At 40.2% G+C, this 19956-nt stretch overlaps 1 protein-coding gene and 1 pseudogene across 3 annotated transcripts in view; one reads left to right on the top strand and one right to left on the bottom strand.

The window, feature by feature from the left end:
- Positions 1-357: 357 nt before the first annotated feature.
- PPM1K (protein phosphatase, Mg2+/Mn2+ dependent 1K) overlaps positions 358-19956 on the bottom strand; it is a 41222-nt gene continuing 21623 nt past the window's right edge. For 2 of the 3 annotated variants that reach the window (XM_028148264.2, XM_028148266.2), the window contains exon 7: positions 13844-18255. In XM_028148264.2, the coding sequence (XP_028004065.2) occupies positions 18124-18255 (132 nt within the window). In that variant the 3' untranslated portion in view covers positions 13844-18123. Of the gene's footprint in view, positions 401-13843; positions 18256-19956 lie in introns of those variants that run through there. The other variant, XM_054727520.1, reaches the window with a different exon arrangement.
- LOC103287976 (60S ribosomal protein L4-like) lies at positions 10853-12916 on the top strand (annotated as a pseudogene).

Raw genomic sequence — 19956 nt, 5'->3', positions numbered from 1 at the left:
TTATGTAACCATCATCACTGTCTATTTCCAAAACTTTTTTCTCACTTTAAACAGAAACTCTGTAATCGTTAAGAAATAACTCTTCTGAGGTTGTTGTGGGTCTCTTTTTAATGTGAGGATAACTTTTTAATTTAGGGCAGTGGTCAGCAAACTCATTAGTCAACAGAGCCAAATATCAACAGTACAACAATTGAAATTTCTTTTGAGAGCCGAAAACCGACTTCTGCTCATGGGCCATGAAGTTTCTATCGCACTGTATGTGCGCGCTCGCACGTGGTATTTTGTGGAAGAGCCACACTCAAGGGGCCAAAGAGCCACATGTGGCTCGCGAGCCGCAGTTTGCCGACCACTGAATTAGGGGATCCCTCCTCTCTCATGGTAGTAGTTGCACTTTAAGTACCTAGAAGAGAAAGTAACACAAAAAATAGCAAACAAGTTTTTAAAATAAATTTGCATTTTAATCACGGAACACAACAAATCTTTAAAATATGTGTGAGATTATTCTTTATTCCAGCTGGAAAAAGATTTTTTGGCATAAAACTGCTGCTATCTCTGTGAATATACAGGGTGGGGCAAAAGTAGGTTTACAGCTGTGAGTACATGAGACAGTTTATTCTTGTATTATTATTTATTAATTGTTATATTATTTTCCATCTGAGCAACTGTAAACCTACTTTTGCTCCAGCCTGTATATGAGCTTTTAAATGTGTTCTACCTTTTAAGCAGGTTAAATTCATAAGGGTAATTATTTCATGTTGAATAGAGAAGAGGAACTGGCATGTATTGACACCCACGGGTACTAGCAAGGACTCTAATCTCATCTCACTCTTTATCACAAACATGAATAAGTACAACACTATTTATGTGATATTAATGTGATCCTTTGTGACAATTTTCCTAGTTATTGCACAGCTGACCATTTTGTAAAGTAAGCATGGGCAGAGCAGAGGCACGTGTATCTCCCTGGTATTTCATTGGCCAAGGCCTGTGTACATTATGCTACTAGTGCAGTTGTCTGTATGTAAGGAAGGCCTGGGAGGGAACACCCAGACCAGCACAAAATTACAAGCTTCCTAATCGATGGCACATTTAAAAGAAATGCAGACATATACAGAGAGGTGGCAGAACATTTATCCAAAGGTTTATTCTAAACCAAAGAAAGCTAACCTTGCAAACCTAAGTTTAAGGACCATTAAACATATATTAAAAATAAATAACATGATTCTAAGTTTCATCTAGACTCTGTTGAGGGCTGACATCAAGGTTGGGTTCACAAGCCCTAATGACAGTGGTGACAGAATGCCATATTGGTTCAGGTAGTGGGAGAAGAGAGAGCCCAGCAGAGAAGAAAGAGATTGTGGATATTGGATCCTTACTTCCTACTGATATAGATCTATGACTGAGTTGGCTAAAGTGACCGAGTAACCTCTTAGCAAAGCTTGGACTAACTAAGCTCAAGCCCTCATGATTTCCATTTATTCCAGAACAATAAACATTGGATAAGTCCTTGCTTAAGAAGTAACCTTAAGCCTCTTTTCCAATGAGGCAAATTTAAGTTATTCAAATTTTGACAAGATGTATTGCTTTTCTAACAGAAGGTAACACAAGCTTTAATTTTCAAATTTCCTCCCATGTTTTATGTAACATGTAATTTTATGTTATTAAATATAATATTAAGACAATCGTAATTTAATATGAGAAAAAAGAAAAGAAGGAAGAACAGTAGGAAAAAAAGAACAGAAAGAGAAGGTGGCAGGAAGGAAGGAAGGAAGGAAGGAAGGAAGGAAGGAAGGAAGGAAGGAAGAAAGGAAAGAAGGGAGAAAATAAATTAAGACCTAAATGTTTACCAGTAAGGCTAAATAAAACAGCATACACATACAATGGAATATTATGGAACAGTTAAAAAGAATGAAATAGAAATATATGTACTATCTTAACAAAGAAAGATCTCCAAGACGTCCTAATATATAAAAACCCAGGGTCCATAATGACCGACCTAAGGCTCCACTGAACACCCGAAGTCAGTCCTGCAGTCAGTGCTGGATTGCTGTGGCGACCCAGCACTGACTGCCAAGGGGGCTGTGGATCGGGCCCAGAGAGAGGCCCAAAGAGAGAGGCAGGGTCTGATCCACAACCTCCGTGGCAGCTGTTGATCAGCTATTGCCTCTCTCTTTCTCTCTGGGCTTCACCAGCAGCCATGCCTCTGTTTCTCTCTGGGCCTCCACGAGGGCTGCTGATCAGCGCTGCCTCTCTGATCAGGCCCAGAGATAGGCCCAGAGATGCTGACTGGCATAGAAACCAACCAATCAGAACCAAATCTGGGTAAACTGTGATGAGCCAATGGCTGCCTAGGAGGCGGAGCTTTTGACACTGACTGGCATAGAAACCGACCAATCAGAACCAAATTGGCCAGCAAAGGAGGGCAGTTGGGGGTGAGATCAGGCCAGCAGGGGAGGGAAGTTAGGGGTGATCAGGCAGGCAGAGACAGTTAGGGGCAATCAGGCCGGCAGGGTAGAGCAGTTGGGGGCAAGATCAGGCTGGCAGGGGAGGGCAGTTGGAGGTGAGATCAGGCCAGCAGGGGAGGGCTGTAGGGGGTGAGATCAGGCCAGTAGAGGAGGGCTATTGGGGGCTAGATCAGGCCAGCAGGGGAGGGCAGTTGGGGGCGATCAGGCAGGCAGGCAGAGGCAGCTAGGGGTGATCAGGCAGGCAGGCAGGTGAGCAGTTAGGAGCCAGCAGTCCCAGATTGTGAGAGGGATGTCTGACTGCCAGTTTAGACATCCCCCAAGGAGTCCCCGATTGGAGAGGGTGCAGGCTGGGCTGAGGGAAACGCCCCACTCCTCCATGCACAATTTTTGTGCATCAGGCCACTAGTATTAATTGTAAAAAGAAAATTGCTAATTAGAATAGGGCATTTAAAAGTTAAAACATATGCACATAGACACACACACACACATACATAACTGTCACACAACAAACTATGTATTTTTAAATGTACCCATCTAGGAATATAATCACATAGAAAAACTTATGGAAAGACGTGACCCAAGATGGCATCAATTTCTGGGAAGTTTGGGGTTAGGAGGTAGGAATGCTTTGCAGAAAATATACATTTCTATTATTTAAAGATTTCCCAACTTATATTTATGTACTTTCCTATTTCTCTTAGCGTAAAAGCCAAAGCCCTTTATAATCGGTATATCCCACCCCTGCTTCTCTGGTCTCCCTTCCCCCTCACTGATTCTAAGGTTGCCAGTCCTATTCTTCCCCTGGCTTTAACCACTCCCCAGTGCTCTGAGAGAGAGTAACAGAGAGCATTTCTTAGCTTAGCTATTTGAACATGGTACCCCAAATTTGTTTTGTTTTTTAGACTATCTTGGTTTATAAGAGAGTCTTCAGAATTCTCTAGAAAGATTTCATACAAATTTGTGGCAATCTATTTCTATGTTCCAGGTTATGGAAAAATTGCTCCAAAATTTTATGTAAAAAAATTTATGTTCCATGTCTTTAAAAAAAATTTTTTAATCGACTTTGAGAGAGAGAGAAAGAGAGAGAGAGAGAGAGAGAGAGAGAGAGAGACTTTTGTTCCACTATTTGTGCATTCATGGGTTGATTCTTGTATGTGCCCTGACCAGGGATCAAACCTGAAACCTTGGTGTATCAGGACAATGCTCTAACCAACTGAGCTGCCTGGCCAGGGCCTGCTCCATGTTTTTATTATCAAGATTCACAATGATTATTTATAAGCTCCTCAGGCCTTGTTGGTTGGGTTTCTCGTTTTGCCAATATATTATACATTTCTCAGAGCTAAGGGTCACAGGTTAGGCTTTTGTAGTCCAAAAGCATGGTGCTGTTCACATAGCAATTACGCAATCATCGTTATAAACCGAATGATCATACAAACGGAGCCTATACACTTTCTGGAAGAACTTTGAAGTGCCAAATCTGCTTCAATGGCTGCTTCTGCGTTTTAAAAGCCAAGCACCACAACAGAAAATGAGTAACTATGACAAGTTTTCCTTGTTAACTCTTCATGCTTGTTATGCACTGAACTGGTGACACAGAAGCTCTGGGAGAGGGAAGCTCAAGTCAAAGCAAGTATTTTTATTGGGAGGACCAACCTCAGCTCTCTGCATTGCCCAGCAGGTTTGTGTGGCTATTTATTAACGTTTATTCGTGTTTAGAGTCTGAGAGGTCTAGGTATCGTAAAGTTTATGACTGGTGCCTAGATTAATTTGCTCCAATGAGAAGCAAGACTCTCTGATGGACAGCACTGCCTGGTTTTTCTTTTGAAGACCTAGACAACAAATATGGCAAATTTTACATATGTACATAATCATGCATTTGTACGTATGCATACATCTTCTGTGGCAGAGAAGGCAAGAGAAAGTGGCACGACGGAAGGTGAGATTTAAAAATAATAAAAAATTAGAAACCATGAATGTGCCCCACAAGAGAGGAATGTGACATAAACTGCAGTATGTGATACCATAATCACAAAAATCTACCAGTTTATGGTCCATATTGATACATGGCATATGAACTGTCTGAGGAGGAAAAAAACGTTTGTTCTACCCTCTTAGGTATAGTTCCTGGAGACCTGCGAATTAAACTGAGATTAACAGGAGAAAAGGGGGTTATTCATATGGAAGTAGCTAGAAGCTAAGTGGTTAAAGTTTGAAGCATATCTATCTAACTTAGCAGGGAAAAGGAGTGGAAAAAAAGGCTTCTATGGGAAGAACAAATAACTTTAGGAAAGACAAATGGGCTTTTAGGAAAACAAGCAGGAGATAAGAAAGCTTGTGATAATATTTGTGTATAAATATGAGAGTAGTCATTTCCATCTTCTTCCTGGCCATGAAACTCCCCCGGAGATTGATTTATGGTGGGTTTAATCTTGATCTCTTAGTAACCGTAATTTTTACTCTTTCTATAATTCATCTTTTTGGAAAGACATACCCTTAAAATAAGGCTCGGGAATGAAATAACTTTTCTTTATTTTAAGTATGTCATTCATGCATTCCCAAGCTTTTTGAATGTGCCAGACCCTGTGCCACATGTTAAGATTATATATATATATAAAAAAGACCTAGTTCCTGCTTTCAAGGAACTTACAATATAAAGTTGAAGAAAGGGAAGGAAACAGAGGATTATGATATAGGGTAATAAGTGTCAGAATAGAAGTAAGTATGGGATGTTTTAGGAATAAATAGAAGGGAAACTTAATCCAGACTGGAGGAGTCTCAGAACAAACATCCCAGAGGAAATGACATCTGAATTTTGAACTTAACCAGAGAAAGACGAGGGAGATGTGTTCCAGGGAGAGAGAAAAATATACACATACTGGGACAAAGTGTAGGGAGGAAGGTTGGAAGTGGAAGAAGTGCTTGAATGGCAGGAACTAGTCCACAAAGTAATGGCCTTTTATGCAACGCTAAAGAGTTTTAACTTATCTAGGAGCTGAGATTGACAGAATGCAAACGAGAGCATGCAGTGATCGGGTCCATATTGATACATGTGGAGAATCAACAAGGGTGACTCTGAAGGCAGGGAAGTCAGTTGGGAAGGTACCATGTCAGTTGGATCTAAGGAAAGGGCAATAAAGACAGAGCAGAGGAGTCAAATTAGAGACATGAAGAAGGAAAGGGGTCTGAGTGGGAGGCACTGGCCTTCAGCCAGACAGGTGGAGTAGAAGGAATAGATTTGGGTGGGAATTCCATTCCGGATATGTTGAAGTTGAAGTGCCCACAGGACCTGTGAGTGGACATTTCTAGTCCATGCCTAGATACTTGAGTTTGGGGATTAGTAGAGAAAACTGGGCCAAGGGTACAGTTGAAAGTCAACAGTATACAGGTCATAAGAATGCACTGGCTTGAAACAGCCTAAGTGTCCATCAGCAGATGAATGGATTAAAATCTGTGATACATCTACACCATGGAATACTACACTGCTATAAAAAAAAAAAAAGAAAGAACTCTGACCATTTGCAACAGCATGGATGGACCTGGAGAGCATTATGCTAAGTGAAATAAGCCAGTCAGATAAAGGTAAATATCACATGATCTCACTCATTTGTGGACTACAATGAACAACATAAACTGATGAGCAAAAGTAGACAGAGACATAGAAGCATCTAACAGACGGTCAAACCTCAGAGGGGAGGGTGAGTGGGGGGGTGGGGGTAAGTGATCAACCAAAGGACTTGTATGCAGTCAGATAAGCATAAGCAATAGACACAGACACTAGGGGGTGAGGGTATGTGCTGGGGGATGGGAACAGCTGGGGAGAGGTCAATGAGGGAAAAGGGAGATATATGTAATACTTTCAACAATAAAGAATTTAAATTAAAAAATAAAAAAGGAACGCATTGGCTTGCACAAGGAGAATGCACACTGAGAAAAGAGTTGAGGTAGACCTAGGAACACCAACAAACAAAGGTCAAGAAACTGAGAAGCAGCCTATGGATATTTATTTGTTTCTTTGTTTATTTACTTACTTATTTTTAAAGCATTTATTTTTTTATTGATTTTTTTAGAAAGAGAAGAAGGAAGAGGGAGAGAGAGAAAGACAGAGAGAGAGACAGAGAGAGAGAGAGAGAGAGAGAGAGAGAGAGAGAGAGAGAGAGAGAGAGGTGAGAGCCAAACATTGATCTCTTGCTCCTGCACGCCCCGTACCAGGGACTGAGACTGCAACCCAAAACCCAGGCATGTGCTCTGACCGGGAATTGAACAGGCCACCTTTTGCTGCATGGGATGGCATCCAACCAACTGAGCCACACTGGCTAAGGCAGATGATGGATATTTAGAAGGAAAACCATAAAGATATTGAAAGAGGAGACTATTTCAATGAGAGGAGACGATCCAGGAGTGTTGAAGAGAGGTCAAATAAGATTAAAAACTAAAAGCAATCACTGTGTGTTCATTGAGATTATTGTGGACCTTTAGGATGGATGTTTCATCAGTGTGGTGAAGTCAGATGGCAGAATGCAGTGAATTGAGGAGTGAATGAGAGATGGGGAAGTGGGAACCACAAATATAGTCAGGAATGTAGTTTATAAGTTTGGTTAACTTTTGTATTTTGTCTTGTCTTGGACTTGGTCTTAGTGTGCTTTTACTATGTCCTCTCCTGACACGTTTTCCATTTATTCTTTTCTTTTGGGTTTCCAATGAATAGGTGCAGTATTCTCAGGTTCCTTCTGGAGTTTTTCCCCATCTAATTATCTATATATAAAAAAGGCTAATATGCTAAGTGTCCATCTGATGGGTCGCTATGATGCGCACTGACCACCAGGGGGCAGACACTCAACATAGGAGCTGCCATGATGCACACTGGTCATTTACAGAGAAACAGCACAGTGGACCTGGCTTCCCCCAAGTGGGACACAGGTCCCACCACCACCCTGGAGTGATAGCCCACCAGATTGCAGCCAATGCTGCCAAGACCCCATGGCGCAAAATGCGTCCCACAGCCCAGCCCAGCCTGGAAACGGTGGCTGTGTGCGCCAGGTAATGACGTCACGTAGCAATGCCTGGCTTCCTCTCCCTAGGGACTAGCCTCCTTGGAGTTTCTTCAGCCCAGGAACACGACTCGCTTTATAGCCAGGTGCAAACATTTCACACTTTAAACAAATGTCTGTGAAGCGTTTTCCCGTGCCTCGAGTCATGTGATCCTCACAGAAGTCCTGGAGTAGGTAGATAGGAGACTCAGTGGAATCCTATTTTCTTTTCATTAGCTGGAAAATGGAGATTTAGAAAGCTTAGAAACTTGACCCAACAGAAAAGATGTTTCTCTTCTGACTTCATGGCTGGAGCACTCCTGTCAATTCCTCTCTGTTGCAGGAATCCACATGTCTCAGAGTTGTTTTCTGAAAATATACAAACATATTCTCGACCAAAAGTTAATAAAGGAATATTTTCTATAAATTTGACTTACGATCCTTTTTCATTTTTTTGCCCAAACGATTTTCCTTTGGCTTGTTTTGACACCATGTATGTTTTACCTGGGTGACTTGCTGTTAGCATTACAAATGAAAGTTAATTTTCTAAAGTAAAAATTTTCTAGATGTAATTTATTTGCAGGATATTTTTCCTTACATGATATTCTTCTACTATCCCCCCTTTTTTGGTTTAAATATTGGGAGGCTTTTGGAAATTTTATGCTGTAATCTTGATAGCTTTTAAATTTTACTTTTTTGCACTAAAATGTGACTGCTTTAGGTTCATTATATGTTATGCAATTTTACCATGAGATGAACTAACAATAAAAATTTTAGTTAACACTTAGTAACAGCTTTTTTGTCCAGTACAATTGATTTTTCTAGAGTATTTGCTTATTTTGATTGGCCAATTTAAATTAGTCTGAAAACTTGACTACTATTTTACTGTCAAATTTAATACTCTAACAACCATCTTGTTTTACCCTGTAATTATTAGTGGAGAGGATTATTTGCCTTCTTGAGTAGGCCCTGAGCATTCCTGGTGCTAGGCTGGATTTAGATATCATAGACCCCAGTTCCCTGGATCATGGGTGCAAGACATCTCCATCAAGTCTTGTTTCAGTGAGAGGGCATCTGCTGTCGGCCAAGTCTCTGTTACCTGGGTCCCGATTTGAGCTGGGCATGTGAAGCTGAGCAGCCATGGGGGAAGGAGATCTCCTTCAGCAGGGGTGAGGGTTCAGGCCCCTGCAAACTTGGGGGGGTGAAGGTCTATGCCCCATCTCTGTTGACCCCCAAGTTCTCTCCTGATGGACCCTATGCAACTGTGCCTGTCTTAGGTTGTTCCTTCCCTGAGGAATCTTACCTGTCTCTGGCTAACCAGCCATCCTCTGGGGCCAAAAGAACTGTTGGCCCAGAAAGAAACTCACTATAGACTGATTCATTTGCCTCTCAGCATAACTATTATTGCTTGTCTCATTTTCGGTTCCTATAAGTGTATTCCTAGTATCACATGAGCTCACTCATCTAGGGGAAAAGATGAACAACATAGACTGAAGAACAAGAACAGCATTAATCAGACTGTCAGACCTCAGAGGGAAGGTAGGGATGGGTGGGGACAAGGGAGATAGATCAACCAAAGGACTTGTGTACTTGCATATGAGCCTAACCAGTGATCACGGACAACAGGGGGAGGGGGGCATGTGTGTGTGGGGGTTTGGGAAGGGAACGGGGGGGGGGGGGGTTGATGACAAATATGTGATACCTTAATCAATAAAGTAATTTTAAAAAAAGAAGTAAGAAATGGTGGAACTTGAAAATGACTTCAGGTTTTCTCACTGCACAGAATATAATCAAACACTGCTGCAGTTAAATATTTTGCTCTTTGTTCTCCCTGAGTGATCTACAATAATAATCTGCTTCGTGTTGATATTTACTGCTGTGTTGCTGACAATTACCTGAAAGAGAAGTTAGGGTGCTTCACTGGGCTGGAAAAAGTTTAGCTAAATCAGAAAGCAGGTCTACTTAAGCAAGTTTATTCTATATCTATAAAAGGCTAAGTGCACAATACATATAAAGCTCTCACTGGCGCCAATAGCATGCATGTGTTTTGATCTGTCATTGTCGATAGTGAATTTGGTTGACACTTCTATTATAGAGAAAGGGCGAATGGTGATATTAAAATATTTCTTCTAGTTAATTTCCTTTGAATGTGCATGAATTCATGCACCGGGCATTGTGCCCTGACTGGGAATGGAACCGTGACCTCCTGGTTCATAGGCCCCATTAAACATCAGAGAGTTCACACTGGACAAACATCTTGTGAATGCAGTGAATGTGGGAAAGCCTTCAGCCCAAGGTCTTACCTCATAGAAAGTTCACATGGAGCAAAACCACAGACATGCAGGGAATGTGCTATTTTCTTGTTTAGTGTGAAACTGGAGGAGAGCCTTGGTGAGGGAGACATCTTCCTGCAGTTGAAACTCACATCTGAATATACACAGTGGGGAGAATCCCCGCAAGTTCCAGTTAGGTGGTAAGCTTCGGGAGCTCTATTGCACTTTCTAAGCTGCCTGGGGCCCTTGCCAAAATCTCAGCCTTGCCACCTGATAGGTCCCCGTAATTTTTGAATAAGAGTTTGGCACTTTTGTTTTGCATAAAAATATGTAACTAGTCCTGCCTTTGGCCACCTGCCTCCTAAGACGTGACTTAAGTCTCCTGGTCCTTGAAAGAACCTATGCTTGACATGTGACCAAAGGCTGTGACTTCCCTGGTTACGTTGGATGCCTGCAAACATCTTTGCTTCACCTCTCCAGGTGAACACTGCTATCTCCTGGTGTAACTCACTTTCCTGCCCCTGGACAAAGCTCTTCTAGGGAGATAATCTACCACTCCCTTCCCCAAGCCCTGCAAGACCCACCCGGTGTCATCACAGACATATACAGTAGGTTCTTAATAAATGCTTATCATTGATAGACTGACTTACTGGGATTCCATCTAAGTCCTGTGCTATTTAAAGCAGTCATTCTGCATCCATTCGTTCACACTTGCTCCCGAGTTATATTCATTTGGCTTGCACATAATTTAGTTCTCTATCCTAGTTTATTTAGGTGACGTACACTCAGTTGCTACCTCTAATATGTTCATCCACCCAGCAAGTTAGGGTTTCTGAATCATGACTGTATAACCTTTGTATGTCCTCCAGAGATCCTTTGGCAGATGGAAGCTGTGGGTGTTTGACAGCAGTGAGTTGGTTTTCCTTTTGCTAATATATAAAGGAGGTGTGGTAGAGTAGAAGGAACACAGACTGACGTCAAAGGGGTCTGGATTGGCTCTTGCTTTTTATTAGCTGCTCCAAGACCCCATTTCCTCAAGGATACAAATGATAAAAAGGTTTCCCTGGCTTTTCCCGTGGAAGCCACCGGGCTGAGGGGACTGTGGCCTTCTCTCCACACTATGGCATCTGCTCATCCACTGACATCAGTGTGCTCCAGAAAGGGGGAATCATCTGGCAAAAATGTCACTTTGCCTGCAGTGTTCAAGGCTCCCATTCAGCCAGATATTGGGAACTTTGTTCACACCAACTTGCACAAAAACAATAGATAACCGTAGTCTGTCAGTGAAGTGGCAGGTCATCAAACCAGTGCTGAGTCTTGGGGCACTGGCAGAGCTGTGGCTCGAATTCCTAGAGTTCAAGGTGGTGGGACACATCATTCTGGCCAAGGTGCTTTGGAAATATGTGTCGTAGGGGCCACATGTTTGCACCAGACAAAACCTGGCGCCACTGGCACCGCAGAGTGAACACAACACAGAAGCAATATGCCATCTGTTCTACTCCGGCTGCCTCAGCCTTCCCAGCGCTGGTCATGGCTAAAGGTCATCATATTGAGGAAATTCCTGAATTTCCTTTGGTGGTTGAAGATAAAGTTGAAGGCTACAAGAAAATGAAGGATATAGTTTTGCTTCTTAAGAAACTTAAGGCCTGAGAGTTCAGTTGGTTAGAGCATCATCCTAGATATGCCAAGGTTGTGGGTTTGAACTTTGGTCAGAGCACATATAAGAATCAACCAATGAATGTATAAACAACACATTGATGTCTCTCTCTCTCTCTATCAAATCAATAAGTAAAAATTTTTTAAAAAGAAGGTAACGGCCTGAAATGATATAAAAAAGGTCTCTGAATGAGAGTTGGCAAGGGCAACATGAGAAACCATTGTATCCAGTGCAGGGGACTTTGCATCATCTATAAGGAAGACAATGGTATCATCAAAGCCTTCAGAAACATCCCTGGAATTACTCTGCTTAATGTTAAGCAAACTGAACATTTGAAACTTGCTCCTGGTGGATATGTGGGCTGAGTCTGCATTTGAATTGAAGGTGCTTTACTTATGACACCTGGAGTAAAGCTGCCTCCCTCAAGAGTAACTACCACCTTCCCATGCACAAGATGCCCAATACAGACCTGAGCAGAATCTTGAAAAGCCCAGAGACCCAAAGAGCCCACCAAGCACCACACAAGTAGGTTCATCAAAGAGTCCTGAAGAAGAATCCACTGGAAAACCGAAGAATCATTGCCGGGGCTGACCAGCAGACCCTGAGCGACGGATGAATGGATTACTCTGACACACGTTTCTATGAAAGAGAGGGCTAAGGGACTGCCTGGCTAAAGGAACCAGACAGCCCTGTTCGCCTACCTCCTTAGGCTTTTATTGTAGCAACAGTGTGAACCAAAATTAACCTCTAGATACTACCAGCAGGGTAAGTATCCTTGAGAAAACACATGTATCTGTAGTATTTTTAAAACAAGGACATTTTGAAGTCTAAACATAAAGATTCCAGTAAAACATCCGGGAGCTCAGACTTGTTTGGAAAAGTCTGCTGCCTTCGGCAAGAATCCCCTAGAGCAGTGGTCCTCAACCTTTCTAATGCCGCGACCCTTTTATACAGTTCCACATGTTGTGGTGACCCCCAACCATAAGATTATTTTCGTTGCTACTTCAAAACTGTAATTTTGCTACTGTTAATGAATCATAATGCAAATATCTGTGTTTTCTGATGGTCTTAGGCGACCCTGCTAGCGGTTCGCCTAAGACCACTCCTCCTGTAGAGCCTAAGACCACTGCCCTACAGACTTCCAACATTTCGAAGAATCCTCCTTACAGACTTTCCAACCAAGTCCCGTGCTTCCCCACAAATCATGTTGAAGTTAAACCCCTATGCAATGACCATGCACCGGAACCCCATTCTTCTCCAGGCCAAGAACCACAGCTCGGGCTGGATAAAGCAGCAGCAGCGCTAGAAGCCAAAGCAGATGAGAAGGGGTTTCCAGGCAAGAAGCCTGTGGTAGGGACGAAAGGAAAGAAGGCTGTTGGCCTCACGAAGCAGAAGCCTTTGGTGGGAAAAGTGGCTGCAGCTACCAAGAAACCAGCAGCTGAGAAGCCTGCAGAAAGGAAACCCACCACAGAAGAGAAGAAACCTGTGGCATAAACTTAAATGTGCTTATTCCATAAAGGTCAAATCACTTTGGACAGCTAATTTTTAAGAAAAATCTGATCAAAGGCAGTGAGGAACACACAAAATACACACAAACAAAAACCTTCCCTGTTGTGAAAAGTGAGCTAATATATGCAAAAGAGCATAGCCTGAGACCCTTGACACTCATTTTCCCTTCCACATCTTCTAAAGAAGCAAGATTCGAGTCACTCGTGTAGCACTGCTCTCTTAGGTTTTGTTCAGAAAGAGATTCTGAACCGTATTTATATGAACTTACATTTTGCAAAGGCCTGATTATCTAAGGAAGCACAAAAAGAGGTGAGATCATACCTTCACCATTAACCGCTACACTTAGCTTCATATTTTAGATCTAATATCCATTTCTCCACTAAGAAAATTAATGAAAGTATAATTCAATGCATTAACCTGCTCATTCAACAAGCATTAATGATTAATGACTCAGCAAGCATTTTCTCCTCATTGCTAACCAGATAAAGTAGTAAGTACGGAGTCTGAAAAAACAGACAGTCACTGCTGCCATGGAGTTTGCCAAGTTACCTTCCTGGGACACATTCTAGAAGAGACCCTTTACCCATGCACTGCAATCACTACATTTTATTCAGTCAGACAGGACATTAAAAATGGCTTATGGTAAAAGCATAATGCCAAGTTCTGCAGTATCACTGCCAAACACCTGTTTCCAATTTTTAACCTTTTTTTTTTTTTAAAGAACAGTTTATTGATATTCAGAGAGGGAGAGAGAAAGATTGGTGTGAGAGTACAACATTGATCAATCAGCTGCCTCCTGCATACCCCCGACCAGGGATCAAGCCTAAAACCCAGGCATGTTCCCTTGACCAGGAATCAAACCAGCAACCCCCTGGTGCATGGGATGATGCCAAACTGAGCCACACCAGCCAGGGATGTTTCAAAATTTTAATATATGGAGATGCTGCAATGAAATATACCACAGGCAAAATAAGGTAGAAATCATCATGACCATTTTCCTCTGATATGCCAACAAATATTTTGGAAGAAGAAAACGAAAAAGACAAATTTTGTTTTAGATTAAATAAAAGAGATTTGAATAGATAATATACTTTTTTTTCCCAAAGATTCTTCACATTAATTTTGCAAACAGCCAGAATTTGGCTACTAAAAGAAATTTGCAAACATTCATCGACTCTATTAGTGTTCACAGGTTCACATAATAAATGTTGGTAAGTCTGGATGCCAAATAAACACAGTTGAATTTTAAAGTGTTTAATGCATGTATTTTATTAAAATGGTGTCTTGCACTGAGATACGTGATTTATGTCTGTTCAGTTACTCAACAGGTACATTTAAAACAATGCTCAAAGCAACAATTACATCAGCTCACTATAGGAAAGGCTATACACCCAAGTAGTACTTTGGTAAATTATAAAACAAATGTGCACCAGAGCAATTCGGCAGAAATTAAGTTAATTTTGGACACACCAAGCTGCTATATTATGTACTGGAAGCCAGTGGTAGATGAGTCATTCTTGGAGGTGGAAGAACTCCATGACTTCACAGCCCAGAACACTCGATATGACCATCAATGAACCGTTTCCACCATCTAATAACCAATGGGAGCTGCCAGAGAGTCAACTATTCTTCCAGACGCCAAACGCATCAGGCAGGTCATCACAATCCGGCCTTTTATTTCTGATTAAATCATCCAGATAAGTGAATCTAACAATAAACTGTAACCCAACCAAAAATGTACGTCACTTTTCAGACGTGGGTATGTGAACAATTGAAGTGCTAAAGGAAAATACATGTTGAATTGTTTGTTGCTAAACTTTAACCATTCCTTCCCCCACCCTGCCTTGAAGCATTTTCTTACTGTCATATGACCATGAAATAAAATCTTTGTCCATTCTTAGAAAGGAAACTAAATGTCCTGGCTGATATTTAAGACTTAGCATAGGTCTACTCATTCCCTGCCGAGATTCTAAAAAAAAAAAAAAAAAAGATAAATCGAACTCCTCTTTGAAAAAATAATTTCTATTTGGATTATGTGCTAGTAATTCTTCAAAGTAAGTAATTTTTTTAAAGGTTGGAACTCAAGAAAAGTTCATATCATAGAGTACAGAGATTCAAAACTGATCCCTCCAAAACTTTTTTTTTTTTCAGAAAAAAAAAATGCATCTGACTCTGAAGTACTTAAATAGAAAGATCTGTAACAAACAAACAGCTGATGGAAAGCAGGACAGCATTTACTTTGAATGTGTAAGGTACTTAACTTGTGAAAAATCACAATTTCAAGATAATTTTGCCAAATAAATGTTGGCAAATAAAGTTTGGCATCACATTTTAGAAAGATGATTTATATACTACATATAAATGAAAGGCAAACTTAAATACAAATTATTTAAGCTTAATTACATTAATATAATTTACACCATACCTAAACCCACGTGGTAATAGCCACATGGCAAATTTAGTTATAACAAAAAAAAAAAAAAAACTATAGAAGTCCTTTTATTTACTTCCATTTGCACAATTCCCAATAGTAGACCAATCCATGTATGCTTATCTTTTATGAATTATAATAATCTGCAAATTGTCCTTCAACACTGTGGCTTGAAAAACAAACACAGTATATTTCATGCCTTAGTCCAAGTTAACCGGTTTGGATTTTTACAAGCTTTTGAGGTGAAGCAGAGCACAGCCTGAACAACCCTACAAATTTCTCTTTGTCAAACCTGGAATCCACCTCAATGCACTGGTGACTCAGACCTTTGAACTTGCTAACATCACTCCCACCTTCAGTTTTTAAAGTAAAAGAAAAATGGTAATGTGAAGAATTCAAAACAAAAATGAAACTTACATCTCTAACTATCATTTTGTGCTTTAGAGTTTTTATTTCCTTGTTAGTTTGGAAATGCTCCATATTCCGAAATGTAGGTTCCATATTTATGTTCCATGGATCCGACTCAAAAAGAACAAGAAAGTTTTCCAGCTCCCCTCATCTACCTTGGAGTCCTCACTTCTCAGACAACAAATAGGAGACTATATCCTTTCCTGTGATATTTTTCTTTCTTTCACCAAACTTCCTTTGAAAAAAAAATTGAGATACTTCTTTACTATTTGTTTTCTTCCCCCCGCCCCCCCGAAAAGGACAACTCCTAATTAACATAAGCTGGAAAACTCAAGATTTATTTTCTTCCATTTCCAAAAAGGTGAGAGAATGTGAACAATATATGTTGGGCCTTCTTCCTTCTACTAAGCCTTCAGATAAAACTTAAAGAAAGAAAAAAGGTCAACCCCAAAAACTGAGTGTTGAAGATATATACTACACCAAATTTATCTTTTTGGTTTTTCTTTTGTTTCTACAGCAAAACTCCATGTCATTCTTAGCACCCAGTATTTTCCTACATCCTATTTTATAGGCAAATTACCATGTAACAACATAGCTTCAACATACTGGTTCTGTCCCTGGTTTTCCACATAATCACCCACCATGAAATATCTCCTACAGCCATTTTTAATGTCACCTCACCTGCTAATAACCATTGATTCTCCACTATTAAAACTGCCCTCAGTTTGTCAAGAGTCCCTAGATATAAACATCAATAATTTAAAGCTGTTGAAAGAGCTACACAGGATTGTTCCCTTTAAATTTTATGTCACTGCAAAATATACATATGTATATACACTCATACATATAACAAATTTACACTGTCTACAGAAATAAACTGCAGATATAAAACACACATTTAGAGATTCACATTTTAACAGCAAACTTACATGCAAATATAAGGAAGTATAGTTTTATACTCCTACTAGAGGCCCGGTGCACAAATTCGTGCACAGGTAGGGTTCCTTGGCCTGGCCGGCGATTGAGGCCTATCGGGGGGCCGGCCTTCCAGGGGGAGGGAACCTGGGAGGGTGGCCAGCTGGCCCCCATATCGGAGCCTATCAGGGTGCTGGCTGTCAGGGGGGAAGGACCACAGGAGATTGGCCAGCCAGATGGGGTAATGGGCCATGGGAGGTTGGCTGTGGGAGCGCATTGACCACCAGGGGGCCTCTCCTGTGTTGAGTGTCTGCCCCCTGGTGGTCAGTGGGTGTCACAGCAACTGGTCAACCAGTCATTCCGGTCGTTCCAGTCATTAGGTTATAATAGTCGCTTAGGCTTTTATATATATAGGTATTACAAAGCAAGCTGAAATATAGAATGCTTTAATGTTTTAGATTTATCATTTCTTATGAGTCTTAGAAATAAGCAAAAAGCTATGTATATACATACACGCACACACACACGCACACACACATATATATATAGCAGTATCAGTCAATATGGTATTATTACTGACAAATTATTCAAATTGCTTAGTCTATACAAAAAGTGACATAAACATACTATATACAAAAAGAGTTAGAGACAACAAATGAAACTTTATACAAGATACTTGATACCATTGGTATTTAACTTCAAATATCTTTGACCAGAGGACTCAGCCTGTGCATTCTGTTCTGATATGAAAGAATAGTCATATCTCTATAGTATTCTTAGCTACAAAATAGGAATGAATTGGGGGATAAGGATAACCTTGTGACAGTTGAAAAATATAAGTGCACTGTTTAGAAATATGTATATAATTTAGCATGTCATATTATCTGAATTAATTTCTTTCACATTGTTACATTGACCAGTTAAGTGGTCCAGAATACAAAATATAGTAACAGAGAACTCAGTTTTCACACTAATTCCTTGGTACAGTTATTAAAAATTAAAACATCTGCTGACAATACATTGAGGAATTGTGAAAAATACTGACTACTATTAAAGAATTTGAAGACGAGAACCTGTTCAAATGGATAAACAAAAGTGATCAAAAGAAACTCATAGCTGCCTAAGAGTTTTTAAAATTAGAAATTTAACACTCAGCAAGTATATCAAACCACTTTTCATGTGCTCACTCAGCTTAGAGACTCACAGTAACTGAATTACACATATGTTTATATCGAGTATGTACAGTTGAACATAAATATGACGGCTGTTCCTGACATGGTTGATGGTTCTGTAAATGGTTACTAAGTTTACACAAGCTTGTGTACTGATCTAGGGAGTCACAGGGTTACTCTGGTACAGTGGGCGTTTTTATCTAATCAGCTTCTTTATGTACTTAGTGAAAAACTGTTGCACAGAAACTGAAAGTCCCAGCCAGCACTCAGGCCCATCGTCCACTGGAGGCAAAGCCTCGGCTGAAGGAGAAGTTGATTTCGGAGTTCTTGTATTTCCCCCAAGCACCAAACGGCACCACGATGATAGTACTGTTGTCTTCGGCACCATACAGCATTGCCTGCAGGGTTTGACAGGAAGGAAGAGAAAAACACTGGAAATCAGAGTCTGTACTTCTTCCTCTGGCAAGTCAACTGATTTAACACAGTTACTAACCCGATTATGTCACAGTGTTTGTGATTCTTTCACCGGGTGTCAATGCCCAGTTTATTAGATTGCACATAGAATAACAGATGACCCAAAACAACCATATTGACTATATTCCACTGCAGCAATTTTGGCAACAGAAACACCAGTGGACTAAGGTATAAGATATGCAGCTACTGAAGAAGAAAATATCTGTCAAGTATTTAGCATAGGAACTAATACAAGGTATAGATTCACAAGGTGTTAGTCCTTACCTAGCAATTCTGCTTCCAGGAATTTAGCCTAAAGAAATAATAACCTAAGGAAGTGGACATGTATAAAGTTATAACTACAAGAAAGTTTATGACCCCTACAAAATGAAAAAGTGGCATAAACTAAATTTCATAGAGTAGGAGAACTATAAATCAATTTCAGGAATGAATTCAAATGGCAAATGAGATAGTCAGCATGGTAAGAAGTACTTGGGATTATTTAACAGCAAATGTATTTCAAAAGACCTCACAGCCTCAGGCTGGAACTGTGAAGGAAAGGGTTGATCAAAATATCTGATGAAAAAGCTTCAGAAAGTAAAAAAGTTTTACAAACAAATTGAAAGACAGGAAAAAAATGCACTATCAAAGTACTACTATAATTAATATATAGCAAGTTCTTACAATAATCATGAAAAAGGCAAGCATACATCTATAATAATAAAAGTGTAATATGCTAATTAGACCGGGGCTGCGAGGGAAGCCCAGGGTCCCGGGTGCCAGAGGGAAGCCGGTGCTGGCAGCAGGGGGAAGGAAGGCTTGCTCTTGCACAGATTTCGTGCATCGGGCCTCTAGTATAAGATAATAGAAAAAGCAAGCTGTACACAGATGAGAAATACAAGCTATAAAACATACTAGAAAAGTGTAAATTGGAATATCTCTGAAGGGCAATTGGTAAAGATTAAAAGCTTTAGAATATTGTGCATTCTTTACCTAGCAATTTTTCTTATAAGACTTTAACCTAAGAATACAATACCTGAAGAAAATAGATATGCACAAATAGACATAAGAAGTTTATTATAGTGTTATTATAGTGTCCCCCCTACAATGGGGGAAAGTGAATATAAACTAAATTTGCTGATTAGGGGAATTGTTAAAGGACTTGTGGTACACAAATACAGTGGAATGCCGTGCAGTCATTGTAAATAGCATTGTCCTCATGAATTAGGACACATTATATCAAGATAGGAAGTTGAAAATTAGGAAAGAAGTGATCATCAATGAAACTGGGCCCGCTTTCTTAATTTCATGATCACACATAGTAAGCAAGTGAATAATTCATGCTTACCCATTTATTTTTGAGCAAATAATGCTTTTTAAGTAATGTCTTATTGTCTTAATTACAAATATTAATACTTAAAATGTGCGCCATGCTGCTCTCTCTGTCCCATCGCTTCACTAATGAACTCGCTTTCACTTTAAACTCTAAAAAAAAGGTTTGGACCAAATTTGACTCCAGACTTGAAAATGTAAAAAATCAGGAAATGCCAAAATAGCTGTTGAATTAAACTGTGCCTCTAATGATGGGTGATGGCTCTAACTTAAAAAGCTATCCAAAAAGAGTATGACACAACACGTGGAAATTT

Source organism: Eptesicus fuscus, chromosome 2 (genome assembly GCF_027574615.1).
Source record: "Eptesicus fuscus isolate TK198812 chromosome 2, DD_ASM_mEF_20220401, whole genome shotgun sequence".
NCBI lineage: Eukaryota > Metazoa > Chordata > Mammalia > Chiroptera > Vespertilionidae > Eptesicus > Eptesicus fuscus.
Note: the sequence above shows the minus strand (reverse complement) of the source record. Positions and strands in the feature narration are given on the sequence as shown.